Below are 19305 nucleotides of genomic sequence, written 5' to 3'. Positions count from 1 at the left end.
ACCATTATTTTTTATCCTTGACTGGCTGGAGTTACTGGGGGAGAAGGAAGAACTGAAGGTGATGCCAGGTTTCTCATTTGAGTTACTGGCTGGATGAAACACCGTTCACCATGATAGGGAACCCAAGAGAAGGTACAGGTCGGTGGGAAGTGGGAAATAATGAAGTCAATTTAAGATGTGCTAAACTGCAAATACCTGTGGGACACTGAAGTAAAAACTCCCAGTAGGCAACAGGAAATACAAATGAAAACCAAAAGGAAGATTCTCAGGACAGAGGCTCAAGACAGGCTAGACAGACTAAGAAATTTTTGGCCAGACTTCTGCTACTCAAAGTAGTAGCTTATGAAACAGGATTCCACAAGTGAGAAATAGTGATCAGAAAGCTGGACAGGAGGGAGTGATGCCAGAGAAATTAAGAAAGAAAGGCATTTCGAAAAGGAATGATAAACCGTTTCAAATAATGGATTGAAAATGAAAGTTAAATTTTGTAATTAAGAGTTCTGCAGGCAATTCAAGGAGAAAAATTGTAGTGTAGGAGTGAACACACGACACATGTGGTAGCACCTACAGTCACTGTGAAACAGGGACTATCTCTTCTCTAGTCTTATAAGATATTTAGCTATGGAGAGATCTGGGCATGAGGATTTTTTTCTCTAACACAGGAGAAACTTGAATGTTTAAAAAATATCCTAACAAGAATATTGGATATAAAAGGAAAGGCTGAAGGTATATGAAAAGGGGAGGTGCGGTGGGAAGGGGGGGGCGGTGGATCTACAACAAAGGAAGTAAAATTGGGAGAAGAACACTTTATTCTGAGATAAAAGGAATGGGTGGTATGATGAAAGTGGATGTAAATTTAAGTTCGTAATCATGAAAGGGGGAGGGAAGAAGCAGGAAGTACTCTCATGATGACCTTTCATGAAACTGGAAGTGAAGTCCACTGAAAACTAAAATGCAAAGTGAAGATTTGGAATAGCTACAGAAAAAAATGGGAAAGGGATGTAAGACAGACGGATGGATGATTGATAGTTCTAGCTAATACGATTCTAGTTCAAACTACAAAGGTTGTGAACTCTAGTTACTCAGATCTTACTTTGGATGATTCAGCTCTGCCTCTTGATCCATTTTATATGGAACATCACAGCCCTTGGCCTACTTTAGAATGGATTTGAGGTCTTCTGCTTTTACAACATTTCGTTAGTTCCAGGCTCTCTCCTACCTGACCTTTCTTTGACCTCTATAACTTTGCAATTTTACAGGGCAGGCACTTCATCCTTCCTTCTCTGTACAAGGCCTGGTAAAAGGAAGCTAGTTTTACTTATAGTTCCTAGTCTATTTCTTAACCCTGAAAAATTCTTCCCATTCTTGGCAAGGAAGTAACTTGTAGACTCGCAATCTAAAAGAAGTGAGTAAAATTAATACAATGGGTTTTTTTAATAACTCATTTATTTTGTTATAATTTTAAACATCCTCAAATTGTAAGCTTTCCTGTTCGTTCAAACAGCCTTTAGCCGACCTTTCATCACTACTTCATCATCATCATTTATTCATTAAAACTCAGATATTCAGGAAAAGTTATTATGTTCACCATTTAGGTGTGCAGTAATTATTATAAATTAGTATAAATTAGTGTAAAATGAGATTTTTAGAAATGTGTGTTACATCCTAACAACTATAAAACTAACCTGAACAAACAAGCCCACTCCATCTTACACTGAATATATATAAACATATATATACTTTTTAACCAAAAATTAGAAATTTTTTATAAGCAATATCTAATTTCAGAGTCATCTCCTAAAGGAGGGCTTGGCAAGCTAAGGTACACCTATTCTGCCACCTATTTCTTTTTATTGGAACATAGTCTCACTCATTCCTTTAAGTATTGTCTTTGGCTGCTTTGGTGCTACAATGGCAGAGTTGAAGAGTTGTAACAGGGACCACATGGCCCACAAAGCCAAAAATACCACTTGGACCCTTACAGAAAAAGTTTGCCAAGTTTTGTCCTAAAGCCTTCCTCTTCAAAGTGTACTCCAGAGATCAGCAATATATTGGCATTGCCTGGGACTTTCTTAGAAATTCAGAATCTCAGACCACACGCCAGACATGCTGAATCAGAATCTCTCTTCAGCTAGAACTTCTGGTGATTCTAAGATCCTCAAAGTGAATACTACCACTATCTGGAAATATATAAATTAGCAAAGAGATTTCCCAGGAGATCATCACTTGAAAAATCTATCCCAATTGCTTTCTACATGAAAATTTCAAAAACTACTATAGTTTTAAACAAAAAAAATATGTAAGTTGAACAAATACTTTAAAAACTTGTTTGTTTCATTGTATCATCATGTTCCCATACAGATTTTGACTTCTTTAAAATGTTATATGACAGATAACTCAAATAAGAAATCAGGTAAGACTATGCAGGAATTAAAAAAAAAAAATTCCCCCATTTGTCCCTCTCTTCTTTTTGTATATATTTACCTTGCTAGGACAGTTGGCTACACATTGGATGTATTGTATAAGTGTGTATGCATATATACATTTGTATTTCTTTTTTTTTTTAATACATTTGTATTTCAAAGTAACCTGTCAGGATAAAATACAGCAAAATATTTTTTTAGAATCAAGTACCAGAGAATAAGACTAAAACTATCATGTTAGCTAGTTTACCAGATTTTAAGGTATAGTTATATTTGGGTGGAGTGATGTATTTCAAATGCATATACCACACAAACCATATACACACATACATATGTGTGTGTGTATATATACATATATACACACACACAGTCATAAGCTTTTAGTAATCAAGACTACAAATATAGAATTATTTTAAAAATATGTGTGATATGATTATACTATTATAAAAACAGAAATATTTGCATGTGTATAGATTTTTTAAAAATCTGAGGTATAATTCCCAGTCTGTTAACACTAGTTAGTTCAGAGTTATTTGAAATCAGATTTTGCAGCCTTTAACTTTCTGAGTTATATAATTCTGTGATGCATGTATTAATTCTGTAATCATTAAAAAAAAACCAGTAAGGGGAAATTTTAAATCAGTCACTGTCCTAGCAAATAAATTTCTCAATTATTATTTAAAATAGAAAATGCTATTAAAATATAAAGTCGTGGGCTTCCCTGGTGGTGCAGTGGTTGAGAGTCCACCTGCCGATGCAGGGGACACGGGTTCGTGCCCCGGTCCGGGAAGATACCACATGCCGCAGAGCAGCTAGGCCCGTGGGCCACGACCGCTGAGCCTGCGCGTCCGGAGCCTGTGCTCCGCAACGGGAGAGGCCACAACAGTGAAAGGCCCGCGTACCGCAAAAAAAATATATATATATGTATATAGATATAGATATATATATAAAGTTGTGAGAAAAATGACTACTGGCTTCAAGGTTTCATGATAAATCTGAGGTAAAGACTATCTGGAGAAACATATACTTAGAAGATGTAAAAAGTGAGGAAAAAAGTATAAAATGTATATACACTTAATGTTGAGCTATAATGTATCATTCTTAATACCTAGAAACTGATGTTGAACATTTTAAGCATTTACTCCATTGCCTCATTAGCCCTGTAATTAGGCTAATGATGTGCATTATGAATAAGTATCAGTTATAAAGTAGCCACCATTTTAATGGAGCAAGTTGATTTATCAATCTACACAATATGTTATAATGGAATTCAAAATTTCAGCTTTAAGGATTATCTCATTTTTATTTTGTTTTCCCCATATACTCCTTTATTATCCTTTTAATGTCCATGGGATCTGTAGTGATGTCCCCTCTTTAATTTCTTTTTTTTTTAATTTTTATTGGAGTATAGTTGCTTTACAATATAAAGTGTGTTAGTTTCTACTGTACAGCAAAGTGAATCAGCAATACGTATACATATATCCCTTCTCTTTTGATTTCCTTCCCATTTAGGTCACCACAGAGCACTGAGTAGAGTTCCCTGTTCTATACAGTAGGTTCTCATTAGTTATCTATCTTATACATAGTATCAATAGTGTTTATATGTCAATCCCAATCTCCCAATTCATCCTATCCCTCCTTTCCCCCTTGGTATCCATACGTTTGTTCTCTACATCTGTGTCTCTATTTCTGCTTTGTAAATAAGATTGTCTATACCAGTTTTTTCAGATTCCATATATATGTGTTAATATATGATATTTGTTTTTCTCTTTCTGACTTACTTCACTCTGTATGACAGTCTCTAGGTCCATTCATGTCTCTACAAATGACCCAATTTCATTCCTTTTTATGGCTGAGTAATATTCCATTGTATATATGTACCACATCTTCTTCTTCCATTCGTCTGCTGATGGACATTTAGGTTGTTTCTATGTCCTGGCTATTATACATAGTGCTGCAATTAAGAATGGGGTGCATGTGTCTTTTTGAATTCTGGTTTTCTCTGGGTATATCCCAGTAGTGGGATTGCTGGGTCATATGGCAGTTCTATTTTTAGTTTTTAAAGGAACCTCCATACTGTTCTCCATAGTGACTGTATCAATTTACATTCCCACCAACAATGCATGAAGGGTTTCCTCATTTTTAAAAGGCTTTCTTTACCTTAGCACTAAGTTTCCTAGCTATACTGCCAACGTCTCTGGTCCTACTTCTGCTTCTCAAGCATAAGGTTAGTCTTTATGATCTCTTTAATCCCTTCTGGATCTCAATTCTGCAATAATTATGCCTCCATATATACACTAAAGTCCTTCATCTAGAATTTTACCGACTAGAACTTTTAATTGAATCACAACCCTATGCTTTGCTGGTGTGATATTAACTAACTTAATAACGTACAGGCTCTGAAAGATCCTAACAATGAACAAAGTTCCTTAACATGGAATTAAAATGTATACATTTAAGATATCTCTCATTGTACTACAACTCCCTGAAAATCAGTCAGAGAGAAATAAATGTATATCTGGTTGGATGAAACTGCATACTAACCTACACTCTACTTTACTTATATGCAGCAGTCTACTTGGTTGCAAATTGAATTATGTCAGACATGTTAACTTTATTCACCAGTATATCGAGGTAGCAAAATGCCTTAGGATATCTATCTGTCCTGGACACTACCTTGGTTAGACAAAGTCCTTATTCATTAGAAAGTTAGGCCAAACAGTACAAAAAGTACAAGAAAAATGGGATTCCCAAGCCTTTAGATTTCATGAGTCAGTTTAAAAATGATTTTTTTTTTTTAAAAAGGAAGTAACTGACTCCATGTTTTGTTGTCAAACTTGTTTTGCCAGGAACAGGTTTGAAAACCACTACAATCTACTATCAGCATAATTTCATACAAGAAAGAGCATCTTATTATCAAAAGAATAAAAAGGAGAATAACCAAAAGGATAAAGATCTCAAGATAAATAACAATTAGTCAACAAAAGATAATTGGCAACCAGTGGTAGGCCATAGTCAGATATCCAGCTTGAAAAATCTCAATTAAGGAAAGGAAAGAAAAGCTCTGGGACTATATCTGCTTTATCATCTGATGTATCTGTTGCTTTAACTAGTAAAGTTATACTTTTGCCTATGAGGGTAGGCATCATTGTTTTTAACCCATTTTGGAGAGAGGAAATTAAGGCTCAGAGACACCAGCTGACTTTCTCAAAAGCTCTTCTGGCAGTATATGGTATAGCCTGCATTTGGAAGTCACTTCCTGACTTATAAGCCCTTTTTAATATACCAGGCTGCCTAGTAATTTATAAAGATTGTTGAACACACAGAAAGGGTTCCAAGTTCAACACTGCCACGTGCTATCTCTTATGTATTTCTTATCAGTGCTATTCTGTACATATGGATACCCATGTCTTTTCAGCAGCCCAAACATAACACATTGTAAATTAGCATAAGCAAAAGCCATAGCAAACAGGTGCAAACACTTACTAGCTATATTGCTTTATGAAAATAACAAAGAAACCAAGAATATTTGATGAGTTCTTATAAGATTTTGTTACATCTATTTAAGTCTCCATTCAGAACTTTAATAGAATATATTTTATAAGACACGCATATATTTTAACCTTCACTTCAATAAGCCACAGTTTGGTGCCATCAATACATTCATTAATAGTGACAGCATTACAACTGCTGGCTCCAAACAGTCCCTAGATAATGAAACTTCACGATACTCAAATATCAAGGCCAAGTTCTTGATCTATCTCTTTTGTCAGTAGTTTTTCCTCTCCTACTGCAATTAGCCATCTGATATCTGTTTCATCAGTCCATGGCAATAAAGAATCTGATCTGACAAAGAGGCAGCCCTCCAAAGTCTGTATGAAAGAGTCATAGCATCAATTTATTGTGCTCAATGTTAAATCTAGTGTGCTTAGAAAAGAAACTTCTAATTTAAATACTAAATCACCCACTTTTCCTGACCTTCAAGACTTATATTACTGCCCAAGAACCCACAACCCCTTTTCTATTATGATTTTACTATTCTGTTTTGTACTGTATTTTAACCCCCAATAATTAAGGCCCCTAATGTCAAGAAGAGCAAGAAGTCAGAGAAGACCCTTTAATAACATAGAAAAATAAACTTAATGTTGAGTAGAAAGGGTATTATTATAATACAGCAATGGCAATCCTAAATCCTGAATCTGCTTCCCTCCTACAACAATAGTAACAACAAACACATTCATATACAAATGTAATGGAGATTTAAATGTTTCAGCATCTGATTACATCCAGAACTTTACACAGAAAATAACACATGAAACAGTATCAGATCACATGTGTTAATTTTTATTCTGTAAAATAGTTACCAAAAAGAGTTTACCAAAAAGCAATTCGAATGAAAATCAACTGTTCCCATTTCTTTCTTACTTCAAATTTACTTTGCAAATACCAAATACCACTGTAAGAAAATACAATTTAAAAAAAAAGCTGCATAAAAATAAATTTAAACTGAAGTAAAAGCATGTGTTTATTGACATTGAGTGTCCTGGTATTTACCAAATACCATTAGTGGTTGGAAGAAGAAACATAAAGGTGAATAATTCAGAGTGATCTAGACAAAAAGACCGAGAGCATCAGCAGTAGATACCCCTGGTTTGTATATTTACTATGAAACACTGTAGATTGCCAATCAAATTCTATAAATTATATTTTAAGCAGGCTTTAGTGAAGACACTACTCTCTACCTTAGCACATCCCTAGAAATCATGACATAATAACCAATAATTGTAAAGGTTCCCTGCATTTTGACCATAAGTCCCACATCAAATAAGTCATAAATACAAGCAATAATACATTTAAAAGCAAATACCAAACTTCAAACTTCTCTACCAATATAAAAGTGAATTTATGCTCTTAGTTCTATAAAACGAACATCCAACTATGCCTTCCTATCTGCCTCATTTTAGGAAATACACAGATGTGACCATCTCAGAGGCACTCAAAAGACAAATACTAACTTTGATTTTGAGTCTAATTATAACAAAAATACAGTATTTTGCTTATTTCTGATAATTCAAAATGGCTACTTCAGGGATAATTTTGAGGGTTTTGGTCTCTTTTAAAGCTATCTAAGAAAACTTAAAATGATGTCTACTTTTTCCTTTAACAAGTATTCCTATATCCTTAATAACTTGAAATACAAGCATTGGTTTTTCCTCCTTGGAAATGAGTCTCTGTGGGTATTACCAGCACAAAATAATAGTTCTATCCCTATAATGAAGTAACACCCTTAACTTATTTAAGAATACTGGCCCTTAAAAAAATTGGTCCTTGAACTCTGACTCTACATAAAAGTACTATAAGATAGACAAACTTAATGATTTATTTAACTATTTTTCATATCACTTTTTTTGACTCAATTACAAAACTAATGAGCTGTCTACATTGTGCTTTTTGCTAGACCCATCATATATATTATCATTTCCCCAATAAATTTATTTTTAGACTATAAAGTAACATTTTTACCCTAGCCTGGACCTATTATAATCACTGAGTTATTTATTAGCAAGCTGATAATTATAAACCTGCAGCCACATCACTGCACCACTAGATGGGGCTTGTGCACACGTAATGTGAAATGCAAGAGCAGTCATTCTGAAGGGGAGAACTCTGATCACTGAGAGAAAACAGTGAAGGAGAGAACAAAGAGTGAGATTTTAAGAACAGATTTTAATTGCATTTGGCAATATCGCATTGGCAAAAATGTCATAGAGCAAAGGCCCACAGCAAGTGCCTTTAATTGTCAATAAAATGATGCTGTTTCAATTAGTGAAATTCCTCCTGTTGATTCTTTTCATAATAAAAAGGAGGTGGGCAAACAAAAACAATAAACATAGTTAGGTGCTAGCTATGACACATGCAAATTATTTGGCTTTGTGCAAGGTACTTAAATTCCTTGGGACTCAGTTTCTTCATCTGTTAATAAAAATGATAACCCCTAAGGATGACTTAGCAGAGACTCAGTTCTCCCATAATCTTTAATAGGAATGTCTAAGACATCCCTAGCAATCCTAGAGTATTCATTAAAAAGTTGTACTTGTTAGGAAAAACGCAACTTTGGGGCACATCTCCTATCCATACCTATCTTCATCCCCAACCAGGAGGACTTAAATAAAAGTTCTGGTGCTGGGCTTCCCTGGTGGCGCAGTGGTTAAGAATTCACCTGCCAATGCATGGGACACATGTTCGAGCCCTGGTCTGGGAAGATCCCACTTGCCTCGGAGTAACTAAGCCCGTGTGCCACAACTACTGAGCCTGTGCTCTAGCGCCCACGAGCCACAGCTACTGAAGCCTGTGCGCCTAGAGCCTGTGCTCTGCAACAAAAGAAGCCATCGCAATGAGAAGCCTGCACACTGCAACGAAGAGTAGCCCCCCATTCACCGCAACTAGAGAAAGCCCACGCCAGCAACGAAGACACAACACAGCCAAAAATAAATAAATAAAATAAATTTATTAAAAACTATAATATATATATTTAATATATATATATTAAAAAAAAAAGTTCTGGTGCTGCCATCGGCCCAGCCTGGAAACAACCCAAAGATTCTTTCAAGCTCTGGGTTCTCTCTGAATGCAGTATCTTTACATGGGTAGGTCACATATTTATATGCATTAACTCCTGGAAACTATAATTAAAGCAGATCACCATAATGTGAAATATTGATTACATATACACTGCTAAATTTGCCTGCTTGGAAATCACTAACAACACCCAATGAGTAAACAGGGAAAACTAATGAGAAGTGAACTAAAGATGTTGATTAAATAGTGTAGGAAAACAGGATAATGAATTATAAAGTAGCAAGAAGTAGGCAGTGCCTATATAGATACTCCAAGGAATCTAAAGTTACTGCCTCTGCCTCTTATTAACACTTTAACAGATTTTCAGAAACAACTAAGAAAATAATTTAAAAGTACAATTGACCCAAATTTTCTTTTCCACAAAGTAACTGCATCCTAATGGAGTTTGCATATTTGACATTGCAGTATAACTTCTAACCCAGAAAAGTTTGCAAAGTGAGCATGACATCCATCTTTCTTAAAATACGCCTTTGAAGCCCATTAAGTACCTGACTGAAAATACAACTTGCAAACTTTTTTAACCATCTTATTTCCTAAAGGTCTGTGCCTATGTAAAAGTGAAAGTTTCTAAGCTGTATCTGTTATGGACTATGTTTGTGTCCGTTTCCTTACCACCAAATTCATGTCAAAACCTATTCCCCAATGTGATGGTATTAGAATTTGGGGCCTTTGGAAGGTAATTAGGATTAGATGAAGTCATGAGAGTGAAGCCCTCATGAATGGGATTTGGGATGAGTGCTGTTATAAGAGTCACAAGAGAGCTTGCTCCCTCTCTCTGCTCTCTGCCTTGTTAGGATACAACAAGGTGGAGGCCATGTGCAACACAGAAGATGGACCTCACCGGAAACTGACCATGCTGGCAGCCTGATCTTAGAATTCCAGTCTCCAGACTGTGAGAAATAAATTTCTGTTGTTTATAAGCCACCCAGTTTATGGTACTTTGTTACAGCAGCCTGAACTAAGATAATACCTAACAAATAGGAAACAGTAAATAAAAAAACTTTTTTAATGAGTACAAAGGTTTTCTTTTTTTTTTTTGCGGTACGCGGGCCTCTCACCGCCGCGGCCCCTCCCACTGCGGAGCACAGGCTCTGGACGCGCAGGCCCAGCGGCTACGGCTCAGGGGCCCAGCCGCTCCGCGGCACGCAGGATCCTCCCGGACTGGGGCACAAACCCGCGTGCCCTGCATCGGCAGGCGGACTCCCAACCACTGCGCCACCAGGCAAGACCTCTTCTTTTTTTAAAAAAATTAATTAAATTTATTTTTGGCTGCGTTGGGTCTTCGTTGCTGCACGTGGGCTTTCTCTAGTTGTGGTGAGCGGGGGCTACTCTTCGTTGCGGTGCGCGGGCTTCTCATTGCGGTGACTTCTCTTGTTGTGGAGCACGGGTTCTAGGCACGCGGGCTTCAGTAGTTGTGGCTCGTGGGCTCTATAGCGCAGGCTCAGTAGTTGTACTGCATGGGCTTCATTGCTCCGCGGCATGTGGGAACTTCGCAGACCAGGGCTCGAACCCGTGTCCCCTGCATTGGCAGGTGGATTCTTAACCACTGTGCCACCAGGGAAGCTCCAAAGGTTTTATTTCTTAACTCCCCTAATGAATTATTGATCCAAATTGTGATTTCATTAAATGTCTCATCTAATATTTACTACATATCAATAAAGATTATTATTTTCTTCCCTTGAGGAGTTTATGTTCCTAGGGAAGTACAACTAATTGATAGCCATAGTAAACATGGTCTTCTCAAATTTTTTTCCCACTTCTACTAATTAGTTTTAAAAAATGCCCTTGTATTTTAATCTGCAAAGGAGAACAAACGACTTTTTTTTAACAAACCAGTTAGACCTGATTATTTTATTCTCTTCATGCCTTATATTCATGGAGTTAGAAACGGAATATTTTAAATAATAATCCTAATCTTAAAAAGAAAAAGTAAAGGGCTTCCCTGGTGGCACAGTGGTTGGGAGTCCGCCTGCCAATGCAGGGGACACGAGTTCGTGCCCCGGTCTGGGAAGATCCCACATGCCGTGGAGCAGCTGGGCCTGTGAGCCATGGCCGCTGGGCCTGCGCGTCCGGAGCCTGTGCTCTGCAACGGGAGAGGCCACAACAGTGAGAGGCCCGCATACCGCAAAAAAAAAAAAAAAAAAGTAAAGAGAAAAGTCTCTTCATTTTATGTCTCAGTTATCTTGCCTTTCTTTAGTTTCTAATTAGTTAAGCAGACCCGTTAATAAATTATCTTAGAATTTAGCCATCATTTGTTAGATTTCCCTTAAAAGATAGATATATATAATGATTGGTCTTTAAAATATATTTAAAACATTGAAAATTCCAAAGAAATATTCCAATAGAAAGAGAATAGAAATATTCCAATAGAATAGAAAATGTTCCAACAAAATGTTAAATAAAAAATGGATTACAAATATGTATATTGTGATCCCAGTTTTAATTTTTAAAAATATGCTAAGAATGGAAAGATATACATTAAAATGTTGTGTCACTTTCTCTAATTATGGGTTTTTCCATTATTTTTCTTTCTGTCTTTTGAATTTTCAACAAAGAACTTATATTACTTTTATATAATCAAAGAAAATATTTATATTAACATCACTTTATTTTAGATAACAAAAGAATACATAACCTATTATAAAGATATTTTTATAAAAGTGTGATATTACAAAATAATAAAATATATCAATCTGATTTCTAAGAAAATACAGTCTGAAGATTTCAACTTTCTCAAAAGGTAGAGAAGTTGTTTCCCTGTACAAGCACTCACTCTACTGGTGACATAGAGAATACTTATATTCTGCCATTTCTGAAGTAATTGCATTATTTTCTACAAACGCTAGAAGGCAGGGTTTTCACTATAAAACAACTGTACCAATCATCACTATTATATGCCTTTCTGGGTCTGTGGTTTCTGTTAATATGTGATCAAATATCACTGTATTTATTATATGTCTTTTTTAGACTGTACTTCTATTAAGCATATGATCATTTTAAATTACAGTCTGACTCTCATGAGATTTAATAGCTGATTTATCATATATAAAATTAACATCTCTACTTACATACTGAAAGGAATTCAAATATATATGTACACACAATGTACCTATTTCAAAACTGCATTTTTTGGATTGTATTAACAAATATGTAAGTCTCTGATCTGATACCATCTCATATTAAATTTGAATGACTAATAAAGACGTTGAAAACTGAGGCCCATCTGGTTCTAGTCTAATAAAAAACGCAAAGATAATTTTTAAGAAATTAGTTAAATACCCTCAGAATTCCAGATCCTTAAGAGAACAGAAATGCTTTTCTCTAACTCCAAAAGCATCTAACATATGAGTCTTAGGAATTCTGGTAGTAGTGGAAGAGAAGCTGAGAGGGAAAATGACATTCCAGGAAGAGAGAACAGCAAGAGTAAAGCCATGGCATCTCAAAAGTTCGTAGCTTATTTGGGGGATGTCAGAATAATCTGATATGTGGCTACAGGAGAGGGTACACTGGAGAAATAGCTGAAGATAAAGTTGGAAAAGTAGAGTAAGGTGGAAAAGTAGAGTAAGGTCACTTGGGGAAGGACTGTTAAGCTATACTTGGGAGCACAGACTTTATTTTGAAGGCAATGGGAAAGCTGCTGAAGGCTTTTAAACCAGGGAGAGCTGTGACTAAGATCTGTTTTTAGAAAGGTTATAATATACAGGACAAATGAGAAGAGTGAAAGCTTGTAGTAGGGGACTTCAAGGAGTGAAGTACCCTAGCCAAGATCTGAAATAGAGCAAAAACACTGTGGGTGCTAAGACAAAGTATTCCAGTAACACCTCAAAAGGCAAGAATGACTAGACTTGGCGAAGGGATATAAATACAGTGAAAAAGGGTTTCAAGCCTTGATAAGTGAGTGGATACTTATGTCTTTAAGACAAATTGAAGCTTTAACAATTCTAAGTGCCAGGTGCTTTCTGAATCCAGGTTGCAAAATCTACTTAATACCTGGAAATGTACGACTAGAATTCAGGGGAGAAGTGAGACATAAATAAGTAAAAGAAAAAAAAATAAAATTAAGAGTTTTTGTGACTTATGAAAGTAGTCTCATTATGTCATCTATATTAGACTCATACCCCCTATTAAAGTAACTAATTGATGTCGATGAGCAGCAATAGAATATAAATTTGAACTGAGAGCAAAATTAACTTTCCAACTGAATGGTACCCATGTAAACTATGGGATGGTACTGCACCGTTAGGTATAATTTAGTCAATTTAGATTATTAATTAATCATTATCCACTCAAAATACACATAAATGTATTGGCAGGTATGTGATTTATGTTACATTTACAGATAGGGATTTATTAAGATGTTTAAAATACACTTATGCATTTAATTTGAAGTGATTAAACTTATTTACAGAGTCCCTCAAATAGATTTTATTTTATCTCCACGAGTTGTCCATGGGGTGGGCTGGAACTGGTAGTAACAACAACAGTAACAACTATAATACTCTTAATAACATACGTATCATTAACAGAATTTATTTTCTACTCTTCATTCTCTCCCCCCACTCCTTCCACCCTTAGTTTGTAGAATAAACTAGAGGTCTTAGATGCTTTTATTTGGCAATTTATAAAACCTAAGTCTTCCCAATATAAATAAACTAGATTAGAATGCTGATTACTGAATTTTCTGGAACTCTTTGAAACAGAAAATATAGACCAAAGAAATATAATGTTTCACTATGAAAGGTATCTAATCTGGTCTAGACATATAAACTGGGTGCCATAAATGCTTGCTAATTATTATACGAAGTTTAAATCTGAGGAAAATTTCAATCCAATTATTAAGCTGTTACAAGTCTGACTATCTACGCATGAATCTTGTAAAACTTTCATACTGCTAACATTAATTCAGCCTTCATATACTGTTTTAAATGAAATTCCATCCCAAAAGGACAAATAGCCATCAAAGTTTCCTACTTATTAGATTATTCCTTGAATTAATTTTTTTAGACCACCATTGAATTATCTACATACAGAGTTTAAAATATTCTTCTCCACTTATCTAAAGGCTGAGCCAAGCTGAAAACTTTGAGTCATCTGTATTTTATAGATTAAAGACTGGGGCCTCAACGTATTATCTCACAAGCAAGCAGCCTCTTGCTTCTATTTTAGTAGGTTTCAGCAGAATGGCTTGGGAAAAAAAAAAGAAGAAACAGGAATACTTACTTGAACCTGGCAGGTGAAAGAGGAGTAGGAGGAAACATTCCTGGTTCAAAAGAATCAAAATAAGTCACTGTCCAAGAAAAGCTGCAGCAGGAGAATCCGGCAGCTAGGGATATTATAAGTAGAGTCCAGAATCCTTAATGGGAAAAGAAAGGGGAAAACTTGAATTATTAACATCAAAGCAATTTAAATTAACCCAGTAGATCATGTTCAGAAGATCACACGTATTTCTGATCTTCTAAATTATATGTAAGTGATAAAAGAGATATGAGCTTAGTAGAAGCTCTCCCATGTGGAAGTGTAAAATATTAAAGCACAACTGGAAGTCATATCATTGAATATTTTAATTCAATTATAATTTACTATGTGGAAAAGAGTACAAATTCAACTTAAAAATATAACTTTTAGCTTCAGTTTTATAAAATTCAACTGTGGAAAAAATGGCAAAACACTTCACTGTTAAAATGGCTTGCCCTTTTTCATTTAACGTTGTGATTATAGCTTGCTGCCTTTTATTACTTAGTACTAAGCGATCCCTTTCCATACCATGCACTATTGACATATGAATCAATTTTAGTGTCTACTCTTTATAGCTTTCCTATAAACATTACAAACCAATTCTGATTATTTAACCTTGCTCAGTATATGAACAAAAGTTAATGTCCAATTTATAAATGAGCTGGGATCCTAGACTTTATTTTCAGTCACACTGGAGCTGCATTTTGTAAGGGATATCAAGTCAAAAGCACAGTACTACAGGAGTTGCGAGAGAAAAGGGTTAAGAAATGGAAGAATGTGGGGAATAAACAAAGTGACAATAGAGGGAACAATTTAATTTGAAGGATTTTAGATACACATTCAAACTGCCTCCTTAAGACAGTTTACTAAGACACTAATACTGGTAAGTGTGTGTGTCCCAGGCCTCAGTAGTACACAGAGGAAGGAAGGTTGAGAAGACTACAGTAGAGAATGGCTTATGAATTATCAGATTTACTGGTTGCACAAAATGCACAACCAAAGATAGCTTTATTTTAGCAAGAAGCAGGAAAGAAATATGTGCATTGGACCGTCTGTAAACCATCTGAAGCTCAGTAACAGACTGAGCTGCTAAAAGATAAACTCAGAGGAATGAAGTATTAAAAAACCAAGCCAAACAAAAAACTATAGCAAAGTATTTTTGAAAGATGAACCTAATTTTTTTTTCCTGGAAGACCCCTTCCCTTACCCCCTTTTAAAAAGATAATGGACTTTGTATTCACTGCCCCAGAAGAAGGATGTGGCAAAGAAAGGAGAAACAGCTCAGTACCTCTTTGGTTTTCATGTTGCAAAATAATTAAGGGAACTAGTAGGATAGATAGAAGCAGGAGGAGGGTAGATAAAGACAAAACGTCCTGAATAGATAGCAAGGATAATCAATTGACTGGGGTGTAGAAAAAACATTTGTGTAGAACAGGGAGAGAAAGTGAGGGTTTTATCTACAGGTGAGAAAGATTCCCCCATTTTGAAGTGTTATGTGTGTGTATATGGGGAGTCGGTAGTGCTGCTGGGGCTTCCTGGTGGAGCCATCAAGCCACACAACACCAGAGAGGAATTGGAGTGGTGTACAGTATCCTGGCAGATGGACCCAGAGCCAAGCTTGCAGATGCCTCTAAGATGGGGCATAGAAACAGCAGATGGTCATGTGCCTGGAAGGTGCTACACCTGAAAGGCCATCCTGACCAGAATGCAAAATGTTTCAGCAGTAACTCATTTGAGCAAACGTCTTGAGGACTAGATTGCACTCCTATCCCAATATCCTTGCACAGATTCTAGAACCTTGCCCAACCTGTGACTGAGTAGAGAGAACCTTAGTAAAGACTGAGGTGCAACCTTCCTGCCAACCCAGAGACTATATGTTTGGGGACTGCTGTGGAATGATGGAAACGTCTCAGTATCTAAAAACGTGAGAAAGACACAAAATAACCCAAAATAACAAAATGTGAGGCTCCCTAAAGCCCATCAAATTTTTTCACATAGGTGCTTTAACAGAACACCTGCCAAATTTAGTACAAAAATATTCTTGAGTTTTCGGAAATGACTACTATTCCATGATCTAAGTGCTTGCCTTACTTTGGACATTTTAGTTATTTTATATTCATTTTGAATTAATCAACAGTTATATCCCTAATAAAACTCAGGTCACAAGGACAGGGCTAAAAAAGTACATTGCAATATTGTGGTCTAGAAGTGCTTATGCTTCTGAAATTACTCAATTCATGTATGAACAAGCAAAAAAGCCACAGAAGTTGGCAATTTGCAACTAAATTTTTAACGAGGCCCTACCTTCAGACTCCTGAAGCTACAATAACTTATGTTTTGTAAACCCATTTTACCAAGTGTTAACATAATTTTTAAAAGGTACCTAAAAATGAAGCTAGTCTCCCTTCCCCAATTTACCAACTCCATTCCTGAAAGCAATCATTTAAGAGTTTATTGTTCACCTTTTGTAAATTTATAGGTAATGTAGATAGTCATGTACAAGAATGGGGCCAGTTATATACAAGAATGTATACTATGTATATATTTTCTCAGTTTATTTTCCGCAAATGAGATTCTCAGCAGAAAAACTGTCCTGAACTTTTTCACACAACAATTTTGGAGACCTTTCATATCACTACACATAGCCACAATTCCACTGCATATTTTTAAATTAATTAATTAATTAATTTTGGCTGTGTTGGGTCTTTGTTGCTGCGTGCATCTTTTCTCTAGTTGAGGCGAGCAGGGGCTGCTCTTCATTGCAGTGCACAGGCTTCTCATTGCGGTGGCTTCTCTTTGTTGTGGAGCACGGGATCTAGGCGCATGGGCTTCAGTAGTTGTGGCACAGGGGCTCAGCAGTTGTGGCTCGTGGGCTCTAGAGTGCAGGCTCAGTAGTTGTGGCACATGGGCTTCATTGCTCCACGGCATGTGGGATCTTCCCAGACCAGGGCTTGAATGTGTGTCCCCTGCACTGGCAGGTGGATTCTTAACCACTGTGCCACCAGGGAAGTCCCCATTGAATATTTTTATTATTCCACTTTTTCACTATTAAAAACAATACTGCAAGTAACATTATTATATTTAACTATAGTTACACAAGGATATCTGTAACAAATTTCTGAAGAAAGAACTGCTGTGTCAAAGGATATAGGTCTTTTAAATAAACACACATCCTTCTTTCTTCTCTACAGTTCAATTTTCATCAGTTGATGATATGATGGGAATTTATCTCTTCCATCCTCTTGGACTCAATATTTTCACTTAAAGCAAACATAAGCGTAGGTGGGAGGGACTTCCCTGGTGGTGCAGTGGTTAAGAATCCACCTGCCAATGCAAGGACACAGGTTCGAGCCCTGGTGCAGGAAGATCCCACATGCTGCAGAGCAACTAAGCCCGTGTGCCACAACTATTGAGCCTGTGCTCTACAGCTCACGAGCCACAACTACTGAAGCCCACGCACCTATAGCCCACGTTCCACAACAAGAGAAGCCGCCGCAATGAGAAGCCCACGCACCACAACGAAGAGTAGTCCCTGCTTGCTGCAACTAGAGAAAGCCCACGTGCAGCAAGGAAGACCCAATGCAGCCAAAAATAAATAAATTTATTTTTTAAAAAAAGGGTACGCGGGAAACTCCTATTCTAATCCCTTTACTGGAGTTGTATATTCACTTATCTAATTGGGGAGATCATTTTTCAAAATAATGATTTTTGTTTCAAAGTGTAGTTACTTTTCTAAAAATATGGTAGCAGCTTTGTGTATTTCTATAAAAGCTTCTAGCAAAGAAAGATTATGATATGTTCTAAATATTTTAATGTTATTTAGCAGTTTCAGGCTTACAGTGATGAGATGACTTTTAGAAGTTTTATGAAGTCAGAGATGTGGAAGGTGGTCAGCACATGTTACACGTAAGCAGAAAAAAACAGAAAAACAAAACCCTCCCATATTCCCATACTGGGAAAGGTTTCTTATTAAAACAATGTTAAACAATCAATTACACATTCTTCATAAGATGTATTCCTGCCATAAATAAACAATGGGACGAAATGTGACAGCACATTGCTAATTTCAAGGACTGTTTTACAGTTTGACATTTGAAATGTTTAAACAAAGTAGTATACTATGAAATACAATAATAATAAATAGAAAATAATAAATAAATGTAAATAAAAAATAAAATAAAAAAATAATAAATAAAAAGTGAGGTAGATCTATATATACTGATACAGAATGAACTTCAAGATACTTTAATAAAGGTACAGCATATGCATGATTCCAACTGTTTTTTCTACAACACTGACAAAACCACATATTTTAAATTATCATATATATTCATATTTCTATATACCATATATAGAAAAAGACCTGAAAATATACACAAGTATATTGTATATTGTGTACAAGTAGATTAGTGGTAACCTTTAATTGTCGGAATTTTTTTTGTAGTGAGACTATATTATAACTTACATAACTAACTTATAACATTAAAAACGAAAATTAAATAGGTCATTTTATGAGTTGTAAAAGCTATAACCAGCTGGCTACTAATAAAAGTTTCGACGTACTCATGCATAAAACTAATCAACAACTTTTAAAAATTTTATCTAAGCAAATTTTTGCAACTTTATCATAAAGCTAGACAGCCTTGGATCTTCAAACTTATTATTTCCAAGTACAGGAGCAGAGGAAAGGGATCTTCCTCCCCTACCAGTGCCACCTGAACACACAGTTGGCGTACAGCAGCTACATTGATAAAGGTCCCTACCCAACTGCCTGTCCACCTGCCACTCAGCTTGTAGCAATTCCACTCCCCTTCCTACTAAAAAGGGTAAAGAGTAGAAGGGGACATTCTGACTGGACCTGGTGAAACTTGAAAACTAAGTAACATCTGTAGTTTCCAACCATGTTAAATCATCATATCCACATGGGAAACTTTAAACTTTTTTATTACGGACAATTTCAAACATACACAAAAGTAGAAAGAAGAATACAATGAAACCCCATATACCT

At 35.9% G+C, this 19305-nt stretch overlaps 1 protein-coding gene across 2 annotated transcripts in view; it reads right to left on the bottom strand.

Annotated features, from left to right (window-relative positions):
• Nucleotides 1–19305, bottom strand: part of ARL6IP6 (ARF like GTPase 6 interacting protein 6) — a 46859-nt gene that overhangs the window by 9748 nt on the left and 17806 nt on the right. For both annotated transcript variants that reach the window (XM_079924015.1, XM_079924014.1), the window contains exon 3: nucleotides 14283–14415. In XM_079924015.1, coding sequence (XP_079780141.1) covers nucleotides 14283–14415 — 133 coding nt within the window. The remainder of the gene's footprint in view (nucleotides 1–14282; nucleotides 14416–19305) is intronic.

The sequence above is a fragment of the Stenella coeruleoalba genome (genome assembly GCF_951394435.1).
Source record: "Stenella coeruleoalba genome assembly, chromosome: 6".
Lineage (NCBI taxonomy): Eukaryota > Metazoa > Chordata > Mammalia > Artiodactyla > Delphinidae > Stenella > Stenella coeruleoalba.
The sequence above is the reverse complement of the archived record's forward strand: the minus strand, read 5'-3'. Positions and strand labels throughout refer to the sequence as shown.